Source organism: Citrus clementina, unplaced genomic scaffold (genome assembly GCF_000493195.1).
Source record: "Citrus clementina cultivar Clemenules unplaced genomic scaffold, Citrus_clementina_v1.0 scaffold_4, whole genome shotgun sequence".
Classification (NCBI taxonomy): Eukaryota; Viridiplantae; Streptophyta; class Magnoliopsida; order Sapindales; family Rutaceae; genus Citrus; species Citrus x clementina.
This window is the reverse complement of record NW_006262274.1, coordinates 16,376,569-16,401,389: the sequence shown is the minus strand read 5'-3', so window position 1 is coordinate 16,401,389 and position 24,821 is coordinate 16,376,569. Positions and strand designations below refer to the sequence as shown.

The 24,821-nt window shown below is 34.9% G+C and overlaps 1 protein-coding gene and 1 non-coding gene across 2 annotated transcripts; both read left to right on the top strand.

Moving 5' to 3' along the window:
• Positions 1–12,816: 12,816 nt before the first annotated feature.
• On the top strand, positions 12,817–12,920 carry LOC112099337. The gene has a single exon (XR_002906141.1). It is a non-coding gene; the product is annotated as a small nucleolar RNA R71 (small nucleolar RNA).
• Positions 12,921–19,860: 6,940 nt separating this feature from the next.
• On the top strand, positions 19,861–21,703 carry LOC18044970 (serine/threonine-protein kinase OXI1). Its single transcript, XM_006437166.2, has 2 exons — positions 19,861–20,648; positions 20,767–21,703. Exons 1-2 carry the CDS (start codon positions 20,257–20,259, stop codon positions 21,653–21,655), a joined length of 1,281 nt encoding a protein of 426 aa, XP_006437229.1. The 5' UTR covers positions 19,861–20,256; the 3' UTR covers positions 21,656–21,703.
• The last annotated feature ends 3,118 nt before the right edge of the window (positions 21,704–24,821 follow it).

The following is a 24,821-nucleotide window of genomic DNA, read 5'->3' as shown; positions in this document are numbered from 1 at the left end:
GGGTCATGTCCTATCTTCCCCGAGAATTCTCCTATATAAAGAGTTCTCCCCTCCTTTGTAATATATAGAAGTTTAAAGAAATAAACTCGTGTTTTTCTCTTACAACATGAATCCCTAAAACTCTTCTCTCTCCATGCAAATGAAGTTCTAAGAAAGAAAAAGAATAAAGAATTAAATTTGTTCATTTTGAAAACCTAAGGAAGTATGCTCTGCACTTGCCTTCCAGTAAGGATCCTGTGCATCAGAAAACTTTTGACCATTTCTTATCTGGTTTGGTACCATGTTTTAGACTAAAGGAAAGTCTGTTTTGGGTTATATAACCTAGAAGAAACTGTTTTAAGTTTTGATATATCCAAAGGTATATCGGCGGGAATCCATCGACGTAAGTTCCAGAGGTGATCCCGAATGGGCACTAGTCTGGTCCGCACTGATGGTAACAAGCCACGTATCTTTATGGTATCCACATATAACTATGATTGAAAATGACATACAAGACGTCCTGCACAATTACCTTTGCCAATTAAACCACCAACCTCTGCCACTTAAAGATATCTCTCACACCTCCTTAGAATAAAATTCTTAATTGATTTATTAATTCTATACAATTATATGTTATTATATGTTGTAATGTCAGATTTCATAATTAAAAAATAGTGTTTTAACCCAAGGTAATATAAATTCTTGGGTCCGCCTCTGGTTATTTATAATATTAATTATACTTAAAATTACCGACCAAGAAATGACCATGTAATATATTTTATACACAAACTGTTCTCTCACACACAGACGTAGAAGAATTTTGGAGTGAGAGAGAAAGAACGTTATGTGAGAAGCAAGATCTAAACTGATATTAAGAATTTGTATATATTTCTTGTACTGATTTTTTTATCTTTTTAGAATCAATCTAAACATAAAAGAATATAAAGAAAAAAGTAGATTTCGATTCACATTTTGGCTTGATTATAAGAAGTTAATGAATACAAAGTGTTGGCTCTACTGACAATGGAGTCCCCTTAAGTGGCTTGACTGTGTTTGCTCCCCAATTCGAGTCGTAGGGAAGTCGTCTTTGTTGGGAGAACCTGTGCCTCTCGGTTCGAGCGAGGACTTCTAATATGGGTTGTGGTACGGGCTTAAAAGTGCTTCCCACAGTTGGGACCCTCCCCAAGATACCTCGTGGTTGTTGTGCAAATTTTAATGTACTCGCAAGCGCACGAATCTATTATAGTATAGATCAATGGTGACGAGTGTCGATCCCACGAGGAGGTGGATTTTAATTGTGTAGAATTAATTTTGTGAATGGGTGATTGGATTTGTGGTGGAAATGATTTGGAATATGCTACAACTTAAATTAAAATGGCGAGAATAAATTCTAAAATTGGTATTGAAATGGCGAGAAGAAATTGAAGAGAATTCTATTGAAATAACGTACTTGGGTATCTGGATCCGTATCAACATGCATCATGGGCTAAATAATCCGTATTAATGCCAATTAAATCATGAGGGGGGAATCCACACCTCATGAACCACGCTCTAATCAATATGGTGCTAAGGGCTTATCGTGCCAAATAATAATAACCTTATACTAGAGAGCCGGTGTAACCAAGGCGGTATCTAGACAAGACTATTATTATTTGTCGACGAGAAGTCAAAACATCCACAAAATTTAGTGGGGAAGAGAAAATAAATTTACCAAATTAAGCCCATGACACATGTTGAGACTTCACCTTCAACCCAAGCTTGAAAGAAAATTAGCCACTCATAGTTGAACTAGGGGCAAAATGGGAATTTATTAAAATACGAAGAAAATACAAGATGGAGAGGGAATTACAGAAAATGGATCCCAAAAATGGATTCAGCGATATCAAATTAGGGGGGGGAGGCCCCCTTTTTATAGATACATGGAGTAAATCATGGCCATCGGATTAAAAACGGTTTGGACGCTCAGGATTGCGCCACGTCATCAGTCAACAGTCCACGGTTTGACCACGCGGATGAACAGTAACACGGTTTGACCCGACTTTGAACAGTAACGCGGTTTGACCCGACTTTGAACAGTAACGCGGTTTGACCCGGATGAACAGTAACGCGGTTTGGTTGAAAATAATCCTGTGTGATGCATGCACCGTACGCGAGATTTTTCATCCACTGATATGCTGCCACGTCACCATCAACAGTACATAAGAATTTTAGTCCAACAGGATCGTGACACCTCATCAGTCAATGCCACATCATCGGTCAATGCCACGTCATCATCCGTCTATGTGAACAGTGTCGTGAACAGTAACGTATACAGTACCGTACACGTGAATAGTACCGTTTTTCCTTTTATGCTCCTCTTAAGGTTTTCGACTGTCCTGAGTTCAAAAGTGATGTCCGTTTTGCCGTCTGATCTCTCCTTTATTGTGAAATGACTATAATGCCCCTAAAATACATAAAATACTTAATTAAAATAAAACACATGTAATTAAATCACAAGAAGGTTAAATACATAAAACTAAGGGTTGTTAGTAAGACTTGAAATGTAAATGACAGTTTTCTCCTTTATAAATATGCATTTTCTAACACTCAACACACCCCCCAACCAGCTTATTGCTAGTCCCTAGCAAATGAAGCGAAAATAAAATTCAAATTCAAAATGATTTTTTTTTTTTTTAAAATTTAGAAACACTCGTGTTTATTCAATCAGATTAATGATAGCAATTAAATAAAAGTATAAGCATTATCTCCAGTCTAAAGTAACATCACACCCACATCAACCATCCACATGAATCAGCCCAGTAGACTTTGTTATAGCTACTTTCAAGAATGACATGTCAAACCCCAAAATCTCACTGGAAGTAGTGACACTCTCACAAAGAAATTAAACCCAATAAAAATAGTCACTCCAATGAATGGTAATTGAGAGAAAAAAATGAAGAAGTGATATCACATGCTCTCACCAAGATGAAATAAATATGCCCTCAGCTTAAAAATAATACGATCTCAAGTCAAATAAAAACTATTAGTCAACCCAATTTATTTATTTATTTATTTTTTTATATGCACCACTACATCTTTTTAGCCCATATAACTAGCTTCTACTTCAAACTATAGTTCCCTAAAATCAAGAAGGACTTTTATTAGGACGTAACGTAGGCTAGGGACATGGCTAACAAAGAAGGAAAATAAGGAAAACAAAGTGTATGTTTGAGAAAAATGCAGAGAATTTTTTTTTTTTTTTTTTGGAAGTTGCAAGGCGGATTTCACCTATTATTATTTTTTTTTCTTTTGAAACAACAACTTTTGTTTTGTTTGTTTTTTTTTTTTTTTTTTGCATAACTTTACTGAACAACATAATTATTTACATTTTCTCAAACATAAATAGGTGATGGAACTTATAAGACATTGGGTAATACTCCAAATCGGAGTGGGTCAAGATGATAAGTTGACAAAGAAAAAGTTTTTTTTTTTTTTTTTAAAGGCTCAAAAGGGTTAACTATGGATATTTGATAAAAGGAATGGCTAGAAAGGCTCAAACGGATCAAAAATGGCCTTTCCATCGTCTTTTAGGGCTCTAAATAATCTTCCATATCTACTAGTTAGATGGGCCTCCAAATGTAGCAACACACTCTTTTTTCTTTTTTTTTTCTTTTTTTTTTAAGGGTTAACTCAAAAGTAATTTAGAGATCGTGTGTAAAATAATAAACTGCTAAGCTGTATAAAGAGTGGGCAAAAGGGTTACTCTCCAAGAAAAATGATAGGCTCAAAAACTCACTTGGTACTTATTATGACATGTTCATTCCGTCAAGCAACTCATATATGTCTCCGACATCAACATGTAGAGTAGCAAACATAATGTAACATCACTTAAGACCAAAGATAATACAAATACTAAAATTTAAAATTAATCATGTCACCCAATGTTAAAACAAATCACACAAATTTTTTTTTAAACAACATTCTACCCCCCAACCTATTCTAAACATGAAAGGAAAATATGCATGCAGAAATGTGAAAATGATGCATAAAAACTAATTAGAAAAGTTACATGTAAAATGATAGAAAACGAAAATAATTTTTTTATTTATTTTTTTTTAAAGAAGATGCGTTTCTAGAGGAACTACACTCCATATTCAGCCATCTTCGACTCAAAAGTTGGAAAATGTATATTGATAGAGGAGAAATTAAAAAGAAGAAAAATAAACATAAACATATAATAAAGAAAAAGAAAATGTCTGAAAATTTTTTTTTTTTTTAGTTTTTTAATTTTTTTTTTTTTTTTACGATGAAGATGCGTTTCTAGAGTCACTACACTCCATATTCAGCCATCTTCGACACAAAAAGTTAGCAACAGTTAGTTTCTACAACAAAAATTAGTAAAAACTTAACCAAAATTCCACAATTGTCGACTATTCCCTCCCCCCAACCAGAACGAAACATTGTCCTCAATGTTTGAAAGGAAAGAAGTAGAGTTTAGAAGACATCACATGGGTGGTGCAACACAGAAAACAATATTTACAAGCGGAGAGTTAAATCTAATTTGTACTTCTTACTGCGGCTACTGTTACCATCATTATTTGGGCGCTCCAACACAAAGGTCCAGGGGTCTGGCTCCGGTTTATAAGCTTGTAACAGATCAAGTAGCTCATTAGCAGTGTGAGCACAAATAAAGAGTTTTTTCACATTAGCGGGAATGAAATAGTTTTTTATTGCATGGTTAAGAAATGCGATAAAGCCATCATAAAAGTTATTGACATTTAACAAACCGATAGGTTTTTGGTGGATGTGCAGATGGGCCCAAGATGCTAGCGTGATAAGTGCCTCTAGTGTTGCAAGATCTCCTGGAAGGAAAATAAAAGCATCAGCATGATTAAGCATTTCAGTTATTCTTTCTTGCATACCTGAGACGACTAACTCTTCTCCAGTTGATGAGTCAGACGAACTGCCCAATGGTTTTAGAACTCTTGGGATGATGCCTAACACTTGACTTCCTCTGATAAAAGCTGCTTCTGAGACCATTTTTGATAATCCTCGGTTACCTCCTCCATACACCAAGTGTAATTTTCTCTCTGCTATACGTCGACCAAGATCTATGGCTGCCTCAACAAACTCTTTATGTTTGCCATAGGTAAATCCAGAAAGCACACAAATGTTCTTGAATTGTCTATTTGGAGTAGCTGCCATTGTGATACTTCTCAAAAAAAATAATTTGTGAGTGCTTGACAAAAGATATCACATTTAAGAGTCTTGGTGATAGTGGGTCATAGTTGTGTATGAGGTAATATGTCAGTGTCAAATAACGCGTAAAGCACGTGGCTCGCGAGTCAAAAAGAAAACAGTAAAAAGGAAAAAGCAAACAGTAATAAAATTATTAAAGACAATAATGCAAACAATAAGACAATAGTGAAATAAAATAACAATAAAGTAAAAGGATATTTACAGGTAGTTGCGACTGTGGCTCACATCTTCCTCTGGTTTTACGTCCAGAAACGGCTTGAACGCCCTCTATGGGTCGAGGATAGGCTTCCTATCCAGTTTTCTTATAAACTGGCAAACAGGGTCGTTTATAGTCAGATTCTCGAGACTATATCGGGCATGCTCTTTCTGGAATAATGGCCATAACTGGAGAATCGCTCCTTGCACATATCCACTGGGATGCGTTTCAAGAGACAAAAGGATATCATCCAATGACTCTTTATTCAAGCCATCCCTAATGAATTGAATCTTATCTTCCCTGTTATCAGACACCATTCCTAAAGAACATGGGTTTTTATTGCAACTCATTCTGGCACACTTATGACAAGCAACAGAAATTCTTCGAGCTCGTCGTTTTCTTGCATAATTTCCTTTACCACAACCAGGCATGTATGCAATAAATTTTGGAGGTAACTCACCCGCCGATCGTACTTTAGCCTCGATTAACCAACGGATGTCAGCAGGTATGTTATTCCTCATGAGTAATCGCATGCGTTCGGACCGAGCTTTATAGATCGTAAGGAGGGCATTCTGAGGAAGTGAAGGGAATCGCTTGTGAAGCTTTGCTAGAATCTCATTTCTGTCCATACCTTCGCCTCAGAATATCAGTTATTATGGGAAACTGAAGTAACCGACTTGATTGTCACGGAGTACCGTTATCCGCCACTTCACCGGGGTAACAAACTAAAGCACACAAATAGAAAAACAAATTAAAACACACAAAGAAAATTAAAATCGTCCTCTTATTGAATTTACCTCAAGCTCCAACTGGATGTCGTAAACACTTCTCTCAATGTCACTGAGTTGGCGTTCTAAACCCTCAACATAGGCTACTAACTCTGGTGGTTGTAGAGCCCAAATGCGTTGTGTTTTACAAAATTGAATCTGCCTTTTGAGATGAGTTTTGACACGTTGAAGTGGTTTAAGAATGTTCAGGAGGAACGGTCTAAGTATGAGACTCATGATTAAAAATGATAAGAGAAAACTTAATGGTAAAATAAACACACTTATGCAAAAACAATTTCAATTAGCAAAAGAATAATAATAAAAAGAAAGAAAGAAAAATCAAATCAACGAAAAGAAGAAAAAAAAAAAAATCAATTCAAATTTGGTGGGTCACTCAAATTTATTTCGGTGTCTTCTTCATGTGGTTGGTACTCTAGATATGGCTTTAATCTTTGACCATTAACTTTAAACGTGACACTGTTCTTTGGGTCTTTAATTTCAATTGCCCCATGTGGAAAAACAGTATGTACAATAAATGGACCAGACCAACGAGAGCGTAACTTACCTGGGAATAGGTGCAGGCGAGAATTGAATAAAAGCACTTTCTGACCTGGAGTGAACGATTTTCTCATAACGTGCTTGTCATGGAAGACTTTCATTCGTTGCTTGTAAATCTTGGCATTTTCGTATGCATCATTGCGAATTTCTTCAAGTTCTGCCAGTTGTAATCTTCTTTCTGAGCTGGCTTGCTGCATGTCAAAATTGAATTTCTTGATGGCCCAATACGCACGATGCTCAAGTTCCACAGGTAGGTGGCAAGCTTTTCCATACACTAGCCTGTAGGGTGACATCCCAATCGGGGTCTTGAAAGCCGTTCTATATGCCCATAAGGCATCATCAAGTCTTAATGACCAATCTTTTCTGTCCGGCCTCACCGTCTTTTCTAATATGTGCTTTATTTCTCGATTGGAGATCTCAACTTGGCCACTGGTTTGCGGATGATACGGAGTCGCCACTTTGTGTGTGATTGAATACTTTGTCAAAAGAGCTTTGAATGCTTTGTTACAAAAGTGGGCACCACCATCACTGATTATCGCTCGAGGGAATCCAAAGCGCGAGACAATGTTGCTTTTCAAAAATCCTATCACCACCTTGTGATCATTGGTCCTACATGGAATTGCTTCCACCCATTTCGATACGTAGTCAACAGCAACCAATATGTATTGATGGCCAAAAGACGGGGGAAAGGGTCCCATGAAGTCGATACCCCATACGTCAAAAATCTCAACCACTAAAATTGGATTTAGTGGCATCATGTTCCTTCGTGTAATGCTCCCCATTCGTTGACACCTATCACATGAAGAACAGAAAGTGTAAGCATCTCGAAATATAGTTGGCCAATAGAAACCACATTGTAAAACTTTAGTCGCTGTTTTCTTAGCACTGAAATGGCCTCCACAAGCTTGTTCATGGCAGAATGAAAGGATATTCGGAATTTCACTTTCTGGGACGCATCGTCTAACAATTTGGTCTGCACAATACTTGAACAAATACGGGTCATCCCAAAAGAAATTCTTTATTTCTGCAAAGAATTTAGCCTTGTCTTGCTTGGTCCAATGCTCTGGAAGTTTACCTGTAACAAGATAATTAACTATATCAGCGTACCAAGGTAATACTTCCACATTCATTAATTGTTCATCAGGGAATGACTCATTTAATGGTAATGGCTCTGTAGTTGTGTCAAAATGGAGACGAGAGAGGTGGTCCGCCACAACATTTTCTGTCCCTTTCTTATCTTTGAATTCCAAGTCAAATTCCTGCAAAAGTAACACCCAACGAATTAGTCTAGCTTTTGCATCTTTCTTTGTGAGAAGATATTTAAGAGCAGCATGATCCGTGAATATAATTATTTTACAACCAATGAGATATGATCGAAATTTTTCCAATGCAAACACTACTGCTAGCATTTCTTTTTCAGTAGTTGAATAGTTCAACTGTGCATCATTTAATGTCATACTAGCATAGTAAATAACGTGGGGAATTCGATCAACTCTTTGTCCTAATACTGCTCCTACTGCATAATCAGATGCATCACACATGAGTTCAAATGGTAAGCTCCAGTTCGGGGGCTGAATGATGGGTGATGATGTCAACAACTGTTTTAATTTTTCAAACGCAACAAGACATGAATCATTAAAGACAAAAGGTACATCCTTAGCAAGTAGATTGCATAAGGGTCTAGAAACTTTGCTAAAATCTTTAATGAAACGTCTATAAAAACCAGCATGCCCAAGGAAAGATCTTACTTCTCTGATTGTTTTAGGTGGAGGAAGATTAGAAATGAGATCCACCTTGGCTTTGTCAACCTCAATACCTTTGCTCGAAATGATGTGACCGAGAACAATACCTTGTTTTACCATAAAATGGCATTTCTCCCAATTTAAGATCAAGTTCTTCTCGATACATCTCTGTAGAACTAGTGTTAGATGATGTAAACATTGATCAAATGAGTTGCCAAAGACAGAAAAGTCATCCATAAAGACTTCAAGGAATCGTTCAACCATATCAGAAAAAATGCTCAACATGCATCGTTGAAATGTAGCAGGTGCATTGCATAATCCAAATGGCATTCTCCTATATGCAAATGTGCCAAAAGGGCAAGTGAAAGTAGTTTTCTCCTGATCTTTTGGTGCTATGGGGATCTGATTGTATCCTGAGTAGCCATCTAGAAAGCAATAAAATTCATGACCTGCTAATCTATCAAGCATTTGATCAATAAATGGTAAAGGGAAATGGTCTTTACGTGTGACAGAATTCAACTTCCTATAATCAATGCATACACGCCATCCTGTAGTCACTCTAGTGGGTATCAATTCATTATCGGCATTGGTAACTACAGTGACTCCTAACTTTTTGGGGACAACTTGCACAGGACTGACCCATGAACTATCAGAAATGGGGTAAATGATACCTGCGTCTAATAGTTTAAGGACTTCAGTTCTAACTGTTAACATATATGTTTCCATAATATTGATTTTGATGATAACAAACAAGATTAAGAATGATTAATCTTTTAAGCTCAAATTATTGAAAAATATATTTTAAATAAATCATTATTCTCATATTATAAATGTTTTATATTTAATGGAAAAATGATTTTATGCAATTGATTGTTTTTATTCCTTTTGAATAAATCATTATTTTCACATTATAAATGCTTCATGTTTAATGGAAAAATGATTTTATGAAATTGGTTGTTTTTCAAAGTTTATGGTTTAATTGAAAGAATTTTGAAAACTTTGAAATAAACAAGTATTGCTTGAATTTTGGTAAAGGACTTATTTGAAAAGTGTCATAGCATTTTTGGGCTATAACATAATTTCAAGAAGTTTTGGGATTAACAAAGCATTACTTAAAAATTCTGAAATTGGACCTATTTGCAAAGTTTCATGACGTGTTGGGCTATGGTACAGTTTTGTAAAGTTTTGGGGTCAAACTGTAATTTCAGAAAATAGTGCACTGTGCAGGTTACTGTAGCAATCACTGTAGCAAACGGCTAACCGTTTATTTAAAAACGGCTAACCGTTTATTTAAAAGGCTAACCGATAATTTCCAGAAAGCATGTTCTTTAAAGTATTGTTAATATGATGATTCTGGAAACTAACGGTGAACCGTTTACTGAAAACGGTTAACCGATTATTTCCAGTTTGCTAACCTTGAACCGTTTAGTAAGAACGGTTAAACCAAATTTGTTTTGCAGGTCTCTGGAAATTAACGGCGAAAGGGTAAGCCTAAACGGCTAACCGTTTATTTGAAAATTGGCCCAACGGTAACTTTGACCGGCCTAAACGGTTAACCGTTAATGGTTAACGGCGAACCGTTTTCTGTCCGACAGTTTGTAACGGCTAGATTTTCAGCTCTAACTATAAATAAGCTCATCCAAATTCAAACAAGATTGATCACAACACAACCATTGAGCTTATATTCGAGAATACAATCTTCATAGAGCGTTAAACACATTCTCTCTTCATCTATTCACACATTGGGCATTGATTTGTAATCTTAAATATTGTGTGAGAGAAAAACAATTTGTAATCTTTTACTTTGAGTGATTGTAAGTGTTGGGATACACTTGGGTTAAGAGATTGGGGATAATCTCTTGTTGTAAAGGTCCATTGACACCTTGGAAGTCAATTGTAAGCGTTTGAAGCCTTGGGAGGCTAGCTTAGTGAAATCCTCAAGCCCGGTGAGCTTGGAGGCGTGGACGTAGGCGGGGATTGCCGAACCACGTAAAAATCATTGTGTTTGTTTTTCTCTTCCCTTACTCTTTTAATATTGTGCATGATTGAATTTATTGTTTTCAATTTGATTAAGGCAATAGATTAAATTGTTGAGCGAATTGTATTGCATAATTTTTTAAAATCCCAATTCACCCCCCCTCTTGGGTTGCATACTTGTATTTCACTAACAACATCTTTCATATTAGGATTTAACCGACGTTGCATCTCCCTAGTAGTTTTAGCATTTTCATCAAGGTGAATGTAATGCATGCAGTCTACTGGGTTTATACCTTTTATGTCTGCTATGGTCCATCCTAATGCTCCTTTGTGCTCTTTTAAAACATCCAACAACTTACCTTTTTGTTCGTCGTTTAGGGATGATGAGATGATTACCGGCAGAGTATTTTCTTCTCCCAAAAATGCATATTCCAATGTGTTGGGCAATGGTTTGAGCTCGAGTTTCGGTGGTGATTCTGATGATGGGATGAGTTTCTTCTCTGATGGTGCTAGTTGTTCAACTCTTGACTTCCATTTATTAGTGTCCATGGATGGTACTGAGTCAAGCAGGGCGTTGACCTCTTCGACCGATCTGTCAATATCAAAATCAAAACCAAAGTGAGTTAAGCATGTCTGTAAAGGATCATCACTAAGGTTTGAAACAAAAGTATCATCAACTAATGCTTCAATTAAATCCACATCAACAATTCCATCATCTGCACTGTGAGGTTGTTTGGCAATGTTGAAGATGTTCAGCTCCATAGTCATGTTGCCGAACGACAACTGCATATTTCCAGTCCTACATTGAATGTGAGCATCCGCAGTTGCCAAGAAAGGTCGGCCTAGAATAATGGGGATGTGCTTCCTTGAATCCTGTATTGGTTGAGTGTCAATTACAATGAAATCAACAGGAAAATAAAACTTGTCTACCTGGATAAGCACGTCCTCCACAATACCACGAGGTATTTTCGTGGACCGATCTGCAAGTTGTAACACCACTGGAGTTGGGTGCAATTCTCCAAGTCCAAGTTTCACAAACACAGAGTAAGGCAATAAATTTACACTAGCTCCTAAATCCAACAAAGCATTCTCAATTGTGTGGTTCCCTATACTACATGAAATAGTAGGGGAGCCTGGGTCTTTGCATTTTAAAGGAATTTTATGTTGGAGTACAGAACTAACGTTTTCTGTTAAAAATGCCTTCTTTTGCACATGCATATTTCTTTTTTTAGTACAAAGGTCTTTAAGAAACTTGGCATAAGATGGAACTTGCTTAATAGCATCAAGCAAAGGGATGTTAACACTTACCTGTTTGAAGATTTCAAGAATCTCACCTGTGGATTTTCCCTTTTTTCCTTTAGCTAACCTCTGAGGAAATGGAGCTTTGGGAACATATTCTCGTGGGTTGGTTTCTTCTTTCTCCTCCGGTGATGAGTCCTCAACATTCACAGGTACAATTTGATTTTCTTTTGTCACCGGCATCTCCACTTTGTTGTCGACTTCTTTTCCTTTTCGTAAGGTCATGACTGCTTTGACCTCTCCATGCTGCTGTGGTGAACTGGTACTTGCTTCATGTACTCCTTTAGGATTAGGCACTGGTTGACTTGGAAATTTGCCTTTCTCAACAGTCATTGCCAAGGTCTGAACTGAAGAAGCAAGTTGTCCCACCATCTTCTCGAGGCTTGAAACTGATTGGGCTTGTGAATTGAAGCATGCTCTCAACTCATTTCGTAGTCCATCAATGGTGCGATTCTGTTGCTCAATCGTAGAGTGAGTAAGATTCTTGAGATTCTGGAATGAATCCTCCCATGGTCTAGGTTGAGAGTAGTTCTGGTTCTGATTGTATGGTCTAAATGGGGGCTGAGAGGCTTGAGGATTTTGCGGAATTGGTGGAGCTGGAGCTGCTGGTCCATTCTGTTGGAATCCTTGAGACCATGAAAAATTGGGGTGGTCTCTCCATCCAGGGTTATATGTGTTGGAGTATGGGTTGTAATTTGAAGGCTTTCTCATTACACCTATGGCATTGGCTTGATCTGGATATGAGTCAGGGTCATGTGGTTCTGTTGATTTAGCAGTCGATAACGATGCTATTTGTCGAGCAAGACCTTCAACCATCTCCTTGACTTCTTTGATTCCCGAAGTTGACTCGCCAATTTGAACCTCATTTACTCCCTTAATTCGTCTAGTATTCCTGAGTGATCGACTCCGTTGTTGGGAATTATCCGCTTGTCGCTGGAAGAATTCCCAAATTTCTGATGCACTTTTTGACATTAGCTCTCCTCCACTTGTTGCCATTAGCCATTCTTGCACATTTGGCAATAATCCCTCCAAAAAGTATTGGCATTGGTGCCATTTTTCGTACCCATGATGTGGACACTTCAAGAGTAGCCCATTGAATCGCTCCCATGTTTCAAAAAACTGCTCGTCCTCTCTCTGAGTAAACTCTGAGATTTCCCTGCGAATAGCATTGGTTTTATGCACTGGGAAATATTTATTCAAAAATTTAGTTACCATTTGTTCCCATGATGAAATGCTATTAGCAGGCAACGTATTTAACCATGAACGAGCTCTATCCTTTAAAGAAAATGGGAATAGTCTAAGTTTAACATCATCATCTGAAAAATTCTCATATTTGAATGTTTGACAAATGGCATGAAAATCATTCAAATGATTATATGGATCCTCATTTTCTAGGCCATAAAATGTAGGGAGACAATTCAACACACTAGGTTTTAATTCAAAACTCCTAGCAGCTACATTTGGGTATCTTATGCATGACGCGCTCAAATTAGCTAAGGGACTAAAATAGTCCTTAAATGGCCTCTCCTGTGGTGCTTGTAAATCCATTTTATTTTTAACGTGTTTGTGTGTGCGAAGTGTTTTCTCTAATTCAAGGTCTATAGGTTCAAGATTAGGTAATAATGACCTACGACCATGCATGCAAAATAAATAAAATAAAAATAAAGATGCAAATAAAACAAAAAATAAAGATGGGAACAAAACAAATAAAAATAAAGAAGAGGGAGAAATTATGATACTAACCTTATTGCGCTATTAAAACCTTTCTATAAAAATACACAAAAACAAATACGTGAAAGAAATTAACTAAAAATTAAATTAATAAGATAAACAACAAAAAAAAAATTACAAAGAAAAATAAATGGAAAATTAAATTACAGAATTTTAAAGAAGAGAAAAAGAAAAGAAATACTAACCTTTAAATGTAGATTCACTTTTTTTTTCTTTTTTTTTAATTTAATAAAAAAATACAAGAAAACAAATAAAAGAAATTATTCAAAAAAAATTAATTCTATGAATTAAAATTACTTACCTCCCCGGCAACGGCGCCAAAAACTTGTTGTGCAAATTTTAATGTACTCGCAAGCGCACGAATCTATTATAGTATAGATCAATGGTGACGAGTGTCGATCCCACGAGGAGGTGGATTTTAATTGTGTAGAATTAATTTTGTGAATGGGTGATTGGATTTGTGGTGGAAATGATTTGGAATATGCTACAACTTAAATTAAAATGGCGAGAATAAATTCTAAAATTGGTATTGAAATGGCGAGAAGAAATTGAAGAGAATTCTATTGAAATAACGTACTTGGGTATCTGGATCCGTATCAACATGCATCATGGGCTAAATAATCTGTATTAATGCCAATTAAATCATGAGGGGGGAATCCACACCTCATGAACCACGCTCTAATCAATATGGTGCTAAGGGCTTATCGTGCCAAATAATAATAACCTTATACTAGAGAGCCGGTGTAACCAAGGCGGTATCTAGACAAGACTATTATTATTTGTCGACGAGAAGTCAAAACATCCACAAAATTTAGAGGGGAAGAGAAAATAAATTTACCAAATTAAGCCCATGACACATGTTGAGACTTCACCTTCAACCCAAGCTTGAAAGAAAATTAGCCACTCATAGTTGAACTAGGGGCAAAATGGGAATTTATTAAAATACGAAGAAAATACAAGATGGAGAGGGAATTACAGAAAATGGATCCCAAAAATGGATTCAGCGATATCAAATTAGGGGGGGGAGGCCCCCTTTTGATAGATACATGGAGTAAATCATGGCCATCGGATTAAAAACGGTTTGGACGCTCAGGATTGCGCCACGTCATCAGTCAACAGTCCACGGTTTGACCACGCGGATGAACAGTAACACGGTTTGACCCGACTTTGAACAGTAACGCGGTTTGACCCGGATGAACAGTAACGCGGTTTGGTTGAAAATAATCCTGTGTGATGCATGCACCGTACGCGAGATTTTTCATCCACTGATATGCTGCCACGTCACCATCAACAGTACATAAGAATTTTAGTCCAACAGGATCGTGACACCTCATCAGTCAATGCCACATCATCGGTCAATGCCACGTCATCATCCGTCTATGTGAACAGTGTCGTGAACAGTAACGTATACAGTACCGTACACGTGAATAGTACCGTTTTTCCTTTTATGCTCCTCTTAAGGTTTTCGACTGTCCTGAGTTCAAAAGTGATGTCCGTTTTGCCGTCTGATCTCTCCTTTATTGTGAAATGACTATAATGCCCCTAAAATACATAAAATACTTAATTAAAATAAAACACATGTAATTAAATCACAAGAAGGTTAAATACATAAAACTAAGGGTTGTTAGTAAGACTTGAAATGTAAAATGACAGTTTTCTCCTTTATAAATATGCATTTTCTAACACTCAACAGTGGTCAAAACTAAAAAAAAAAAATAGAAAGTTTGGAAACTGTTTACTTATAATTAGTGGAGGATAATTTATACGCAGTGAAACCTTTTCTCTAACCTGAATTTCGGTCTATCATCACAGATTTGTGATTAAATGTTAAATTATTCTAAATGTATCGGAGAAATAACAAAATAATCCTTGTGGTAATAGGTTCATACATGTTTTACAAATTTCTAAGACTTGTTTAAAAAATAGTCTATGTATCTTTAAAAAAATTATGTGTGACCATATTTTGAAGTAAGAGGATCTTTTACTATTTCACCAAGCTACGGGAAATTGTCATTTTCTAAAATATTTGATATATTTTAAATAAATCATTATCTATTTTAACTTTGGTTCCCGACCCCAAGAATCGGATCATTAGGTAATAGGATCATAGTCCAACTCCATGGGCCAATTCAGATTGCCCATCTGATATTTGTTGATTCTCCGGATGCTGGATGGTTAGAGATGTGGGTCAAGCTCCAGCCCATGATTGAAATGCGTGGGGCCTTAACTTTTAGAGTGGGACTATTATCACCCTTGTAACATTCTTTTCAAACCCCTTTTCTATCCAAACCTTCTATAATTCCCAAAACATCCTTTTCTATTTTTTCAGTTTCTTTTTTATTCAAAAAGAAAAACAATTCAGTTTCCTCCAAACAACTCTAATTACAAATATTGTTTTTTATAAAATTTTGAATTATTAAATCATATATATTTTGCTAGAAAAAAACAGATATATGTATGAATTAAGTAGAATTAAAGTGGACTCAAATACATATTATTTATTTTTTTAAATTAAAAATAAGTTTAGAAAGAAAAAGTTGTTTGTGAGGGAAAAAAAATTCTAAAAGACTTTGGTGTAGTTGTATGGGCTTAAAGAGTTAGAGAGAGAGAGATATATATATATATATATATATAATGGCATAATTAGATTTATTTTGTTCGTTAATGTAATTGTAATAAGAAAGGGGTTTTATAAAGATTATATAGGGGTGCCAATAGTTCAACTCTAACTTTTATGCTCCAAACCTCAATTTGTCCTGTCCATGAGAAAAAAAAACCTCGGCAAAGAATATATGTTATTGAGACAAATGAATTTGTTTTCTTATCTCTATTTTCTTCATTCCAATATAACTTATAGTACCCCTAATCTATACCAAAACTTCCATCTTAATGCACATATTCATTAATTTTACATTAATGATCTTATCAATCACAAGACAACGTTGCTTAATATTTTATATGTATTGTAAATTGTAGAACGCATACGTGGATTCCACCAAATAGTGATCTCCTCATTATCTTCTTTATTGTTAACAGTCCTAAGTGCTCTCTCCATTAACGTTCTTATAATTAAGAAATGCAAGCGCTCCACCCACTAATGCCTATATATTACTCTTCCCTTACTAATGACAAGACACAATATATTTTCTCCCTGAAAGTATTATTCTCTTGTTTCTTCAATTTTCATCTCTCTATGAATATAGCATTATTTGCTCAGATATCATTTTTAAATAATTACTTACATACGATTCCTTTAAATTATAACATCCATTTCCTCCAATTCATAACAATATGAGATAGGTTCATATCTGCATACTCTTTGTACCAAAATATTATTGTAGTTTGGCAAAACTTTGACAAAATTTGTAAAAAGACTAAATCATCCCACATTACATAGTTCCTCAAAACTATGCTCTAAAAATATAGTAATATAAACTAAGTTAACCACTTCGTTGTATTCTTGATCCACGAACTCATATTAAAGCGAATATACACTTTTCTAATGGAGGTTAATAATGTGATTATAATACACATCAAACGCGTCCAAGCCTCACTGCTCCTTCCACAGCATTTCTTTGAGCTAATTGTTTTGATGTTTTGTTTGGTGAAGAAACTCCTCAAACCAAATTGCCCACTGATCATTCATCAACCAATGGAATTAATTATCACTTTTGTCAAAGTTTATATACTTGACCTTATCTAACTCTATTAAAAAGGGATATTAATTTCGATTGATATCATTATCAATGACAAAACTATGTTGCTCTCAGGGTGTAACATTCTCCCAATTGTGGCGTTTTCTGGTTCAATTATTTGTAGTCCCTACCGGTTTTCATATTTAACATCTAAAGTCCTATTTGTTTCCCTAGAAAAATAAAAATCCTATTTATTTAAATTTTTATGAGAACATGGAATCTCTTTCTTCTTTCTTCTTCCACTCTCCTACACGTTTCTTTACTTATTTTTCGCTGTCTTTTTCTTATTTCTTCTTCTTGTCCTTCAGCATTAATGTATTTCGGTTTCCGGTTGTTATTTTAAGAGCATTCAATAAGTGATTGATTTTGATTTCGGATTAGGTATGGACATATGGTGGTGAGTTAAACAGATTGAAATTGTGGATGAATTTGAGGTGGGATTTTAAGGAAATTATTGAAGAGATTGGATGTTACGTGGGATTTTACCCTTCTGTTAATGTATAGATTCATTAGTTGTGGTGGTTAGAAATTAAATGAAAAGTGGAGGGTGCAAGTGTTAGATTTTCTAATAACCAATTTGCTTTGTTTAGCATCCAAATCCAATCAGCTCCACATTTTTCCTTTGATTTTCTTGAACGATTAAAAAAAATAAAATTTTATTGGATTTTGAAGGAAAATTTAAAAGAAAATCTATTGAAAATTAAGAATAACACTATGTTGTATTGATACCTGACAAAATACCTAAGTAAAAGTTACAGAGATTAAAAGCTATGCTTGATGCAAATAATAGATGCTTGTGTGTTTGATTTCATGTCAGATTTCAAATTAAGCTGTATAGTTGATTGTAGAAGTTAGAATGAATGGAGTAGGAAATTCACTAACTCATAAAGTAAGGAGGAAATTCATGATAATGCCTATGGTACGTTAATTTTCAACAAAGAGCATTTTCAGAAAACAATAGGGTCTGTAGTGTTAATAACCAAATAACACATCCGTTGAAGCAACGGCAAAACGGACAAAACTCGGTGTACCTTGGCACCATGCACACGATGGCTGGATTCCCGATATCAATCTAGTGACTCCTTAGTTGGGGTAAACACTTATGGTTAGTGGGTAGGAAACTTGCTAAGCTGCATATGATATAACTTACATCAATTTATAAGTAATCTTTTTTATGACTCAATTATTATTAGTCAAATAACTAAAGGAACTTACTAAGTTGTATATGATATAACTTATATCAATTTATAAGTAATTTTTTTTTACTCAATTATTATTAGTCAAATAACTAAGGGTCATGAGAAATTACTTACAGGTTGATGTAAGTTACATATATTATAATTTAGCCAGCCTCTACTATCTCCTGCACTTAAGATAAGTAGCATTAAAACATGTTTTAAACTTGGGAATGTTTGTTATCAGTCTACCTAATAATGTCGCGTCAATGAAAATTATTGAGACATAACTCAGAAATTATTTAATTATTCCATTCGAAAAATCATAAAATATTCTTTCGATTTTTTTTATTCCACATTTTTTTTCTCGTTGTAATTCAAATCGAGAGGGATTTTGAGATTTTCAACAGTTTCTCATGCATTCATCGTTTATCCCCACTATTTAGTTCCTTAAAATTATGCTCTAAAATTTACGCCTAGTAACTTTGTTTTTTTTTTTTTAAAATTAAGTGAAAGTGAGTAAATTTTAAATTGATTTTTTAACATATATCTCGCTCAAACTTGGATTGCGAAGTGCAACCAAATATTATATTCTTAACACATCATTAGCCTCATTTCGACGATATTAACGTTTATTGATATGATTTCATGGACCGTTTTGCAAACAAAAATTATTCTGCGGTCCTTCCAATCCCATACTTTCAGACCCGGTCCTTCGTGTCGTGATTATAATATTTAAACGCGTCCAAAGTTGCTTTTCTATACTCTTATGTCGTGTGCAAGAAAAGTTGCCATCCAGTTATATATGACTAGCGTTTAACACGTTGTTGTTGTGATGTTTTATATATATAAAATGTTATTTAATCTGGATTTTACAATTTATTAAAGAGCAGTGCTATACATCTATAATTTTATCCTAAAAATTTATCTCTAGTATTCATCAATTAATTGGTGCGACAATATAATTAATTTACTTTTGACACATCATTTAAAATGCATTTGAGATAATAAAAAATTTATGATGTTTATCATTACTATGTATTAAAATTTAACAAAACTATTATACCATACCGTTTAATAACTTTTCTCAAATTTTATCAAAACTTAGAAACGTGAATTGGATAATTTACATATATAAATGATCTATCAAATATTCCTAACCATATTAAAGTAGGGACAAACAAAAATATAAAAAAAACACATATAATATATTAAAATATGTGTTTTTAAAATTTGTTAACTTATTTCGAACTTTAATATAACAAAAAAATTTATGATAAAAACCCCTCTCTCTCTCTCTCTATATATATATATATATATATATGTGTGTGTATATAAACTTATTATTTAAAACAAATTTAGTGTTGCGGTGCAGTGGTTTCTGCCCTCCCACCGAAAATCGAAAAAAAAAACAAATTTAGAGTTCCAAAATTTGACACTGTTCTTAAAATATATATATATATATATATATATATATATTGACACGGTTGCTTCTACTCTTTAATTAAAGTTGTAACAGCTCTCGATTCGGTCCGTCCGCGCCCGCCTTTGATGAAACATGAGTCATGCTTGCTGCCGCTTTCCTCATACTTTCTAGAACGGAACAGCCCGTTCGCCCCCAATTACCTCGTCAAAACCCAACCAACAGTGCAGATCTCGCCACGTATTCCAAACTCCCCTTACGTGTCACAATCAGAGCACGTTACCAAATCTTTCATGGAATTTTCCCACAGTTCGTTCTACTTCGTCTCCAAGCAAAAAAGGTCATTTAAAAAGCAGCCTTAAGAATAAAAAAGGCTCTCCGTAGTCCATTTTCTCCTGGACTCCTCGAGTCGTGAATCCAGCAGGCTCTCTCTCTCCCCTCTCTCTCACCAACTCCATCTCCAAGTTTCCGCCATCATGAACGACGTCGTAAATGACCGTCCAATTCGAAGCTTAGATTTCAGTTGCCTCAGAATCGTATCAGCTCTCGGCCGCGGTGCCAAAGGAGTTGTGTTTCTCGTCAAGGACGTGGAATCAAGTGAGAGCTTCGCTTTGAAGGTCATCTGGAGGGACTTAATTGAGAAGAAAAGCAAAGAATTAACTAATAATGATAATGGCGATAAGTATAGGAGGATTAGCTTTGAACAGCGCGTATTAAGAAACGTCGAGCATCCGCTTCTGCCGAGATTACGAGGAGTTTTGTCTACTGACAAATTCGTTGGCTACGCCATCGATTATTGTCCCGGACGCGATCTCCATTCTCTCCGGAAACAACAAAGTGAGCAAATGTTCTCCGATGACACCATCAGGTAAAGTGGTAAACCGGAAAAGAAAAAAAAAAAAAATATATATATATATATATATATATATATATCAATTTGAAGTTCGTAATTACGCTAATACATATTATTTTATTTTATTTTACAGATTTTATGCCGCGGAACTGGTGTTGGCATTGGAGTATCTTCACAATATGGGCATCGTTTATAGGGATTTGAAGCCCGAAAATATTATGATTCAAGAAAACGGCCACATAATGCTCGTCGATTTCGATCTCTCCACGAAACTATCGCCGAAAACACCTCAAGCTTCTCCGAAAACGGTTCTCGCCGCGAATACGAGGTCGGGGATCAAAAAACGACGGTCGTTCTTGTCGAAGTTCTGCAGCTCAGGGATTTCTCTGGAAGACCCCGTCCATTCGCCTCGTATCGGGCCCGATCCGCCCTCGAGATCCGACTCCGACTCGTCCGAAAAGTCTAACTCGTTCGTCGGAACGGAGGAGTACGTGGCGCCGGAAATCATAGAAGGCAAAGGACATGATTTTGCCGTGGATTGGTGGTCGTTAGGGGTTGTTCTACACGAAATGCTGTACGGCGCGACGCCGTTTAGGGGTAGTAACAGAAAGGAGACGTTCTATAGGATTTTGTGTAGGCCACCTGACCTCGTGGGCGAACCGACGCCGTTGAGGAACTTAATTAGGAGGCTGTTGGAGAAAGATCCGACGAAGAGGATCGGCGTGGAGGAAATCAAGGGCCACGAGTTTTTTAAAGGTGTAAATTGGGAATTACTGTTGAAGATTTCGCGGCCGCCGAATATTCCTGCACGATTTGAGCATGAGAATAATGAGAGCGATGGTAGGGGTAGAGATGGAACAAAAGAAATTGACGTGGAGAAATTTGTCCAAGGAATTTTTGCGGGCGGTGGCGATGCTGAACAAAAGAATGAAGTAAATGATGAGATGAATAAAAATAAAGGAGGAGAGAAAGTAAATAATCAACGTCATGCTTGTGAAGAGGATAACTTTTTGGTTTTTTAACTATTTTTTCATTTTTTTTTTTATTTTGATATATGGGTTATAAAATTTAACTATGATCCATTGATAGTTTATGATGATGATGATGATGATGATGAAAAATATTTGTAGATGAAATTATTGGAGTAATTTATGCACCTAAAATCATTTGTCCTAAAGTGAAATTGTATTACTTGTACAATACTTAATTATTAGTCGATTCATTAAAGGTAAAACAATTATTTACTGTACGTAATTGTTGAGACCTTTTTACCATGGTTTGGTGGGATTAGAATTACAAATATGAGTGAGCTAAGTATTTTCCAAATATTAATGAGTAAATATATCACATCATAGGGTCAAGAGTCAGAGGGTACCGTAACAAAATTGATTTATTTAGTCTGGAGTGTGAAAATTAAAGGTCCTATCTTGCCCACGCATAGAACAATTAATTTCCATTTGATAAGTAATTATTTACCTTTTAGATTGTCTTGTCCGCTTACTCACCGAAAGAAAAGAATCAAATAAATGCAGCTTTTAATAATGTGACGTAGCAATTGAAAAATGACTATATTTGCATTGCAAAAACGTTGAATGTGAAACATTAAACAAACAAGGTCGAAAACCACTAAGGTTTGGCCCCGTGGTTAGAATCACTTTCTCATAAGTGTCAGGAAAGTGGTTTGAGCCTTCGCAAACATATTACAAGGATTTAATTTAAATTTTCTTCCTTAAAATTTGAGTGAATACAGTCTTTTTTTCAGGAGGGAAGTTGATATAAACTAGTCTCAGTAACGTCCCTTGAATATTTAAGAGAGTTAAAAATATGAGCGGTGCCATATCAGAATTGGTGTAAATTGGTTTCAATGATTGTATGATTGTAAATATCATAAGCAATAGTTTCCTAAAAAAAATAAAAAAAACAAACAAGGTGGAAGGTATAATAATTGCTAGGGGTTGACAACTAAGAAATAATAGCTACGGACTTTCTTAGTTTTGAAATTCAAGGGCCGCAATCTATTGAAAAAACGGGGAGTGTGATTTAGAAAGTTTGAGTTTTTTTATAATATTGTGAACAATGATGATTTTTAATCGATAAATAATATGTTACTAAGTTTTAACGGCGTTATAAAATCAAAATTCGACTAATAAGGGGCGGAGCTTTGAGTCCAACTCTACATGAGCCAAATTTAAACGTTTGAAAATTGATTACATGATTATTTTTTTTCAATTGTATAGGTTGTAACATTTAAACATTTTATTTCCATAATGTAAAAATTAGTTTCTTAATAAAAAAAGATAACACAAATTTAAAGAGACCAAAGTCCACAAAATATAAACAAAAATATAGGCTCATTTGTTTTTAACAAATGAAAGAGAAATAATCAGTTAAAATAAATTAATAATTACAAATATTCGAGTTGTTATTAGTATTAATATTTGTGGGATCATACAACTTAAATGATATTTTTCTCTACAATTTAAAAATTATTAAAGAATGTGCAGTGTTACAAGGGTCAAAATAAAAAAATTTACATCATTACATATAATGTTTTATTTAGAAATTCATTAATTTCTTTTTTAAAAAAATTACAGGGCACTTGTTTGGATGGGGCTCCTCCCCCGTCGAGCAGTAAACAAGTATGAAATAAGTAATTATTTTAAAGTCAAAATTAAATTAAATTTAAAAAAAAAATGAGCCTTTTCCGAAATTTCGAGCAGATTCATAATCACGTGTTTCAGAGAATGAAAACTGGAACTGGGTTTCAAGACTCGCGAGTCTCGACGCCTTGTTGTCAACGGCAAACAAAATCTTTGACTTAATGGACATTACAATAAGTAAATAAATAAATAAATTCTACCTTCTAGAAACCCTAAATTATACAACTGGGATAACAAGAAGAAAGAACCAATTAAAATAAATCGGAATTAAAAAAAAAAAAAAAACCTATGTTTTGGATTGCAAGTATGGTTGGATGATTGTGTATAGCTAATATTTTGTTTACTATTTGATTTGTGGCTTTATGAAAAACTCCAGTTTCTATTAAAAAAAATAAAAATTAAAAATCAACTTCTAATGCTTATTCATTTATTTATTTTCAATATCCTTCCATTTCTCAATTCGAGCTATTTATTGGGCCTCAGTTGGGTGATTGTTGTTTGGAAAAAAAAAAATTATTTAGTTTATATCAACTTCTAACAATAATTTTAACAGAAATGTAAAACACATGGTATGATTTTAAATGATCTTATTACGATTATTCTATTAAAAAAACCCATCAAAAACATACTTACAAGATGCAAATAGTACCAACATATAGTATAATTTTTTTAATTGTAAAATATCAATGTCATTGTAATTGATATTATAGGAGTAGTAATGAATACATTGCTGATTACAAAAACTACCCCTCTTTGGGAGAAGAAAGCAACTCAGCACAGGAAGCTTGTCAATTGATTGATTGACAAAACTCAGCGTTTCGACACTCAAATTCGACAAAATCATGGCAGTTGGCTTGTGGATAACCCTTTCACATTGAATTTCAAGCAAAAATTTGACAATGAATTCAACTTTGAGTTGGCTTATGATCTATGGACCAGCACTTCTTGCAAGCCGCAACATATATCAATATCAGCTTTGAGAAACTCTCGCGTTAAATTTAGGCTCATCTCCCCATTTTTGTAACCAAACAAACACCATCAGGAGCCGCATGAATTAATTGAGCTGTCTCTTCATAAAACAGATCGAATTTGAGTAGCTGTTTGACAAAATGAGTGGAGATGTAAATTTATTTTTGTGAAAATTCATAATCATATGATATAGGGACTGACTACGGTATTCAATCTATAAAATACAGTATCAATGGAGTAATATAGTCACAACTTCTGACATAATTACATTAATTAAAAAAAATTTACTCGGGTCATAAAATTTGTTTGTCTAATAAATTCATTAATTTCATATTAATTTGTACAAAATAAATTCATATCATCATCCTAGGAATTTATAAAAGCACTCTTAGCTACGGCCTATAACTTGTCCTGTCAGTTTTGATTTTTTGGCCAAGCCTCTTCCGAATGGTTCTGTTGTGTCTGAATTTGATGCTCTTGTCTGTGGTATCTATTGATTGATACCATACTATTTAGTTCCTCCGAATTAAATATTTATTCGTGTTTAATAAAGAGATGA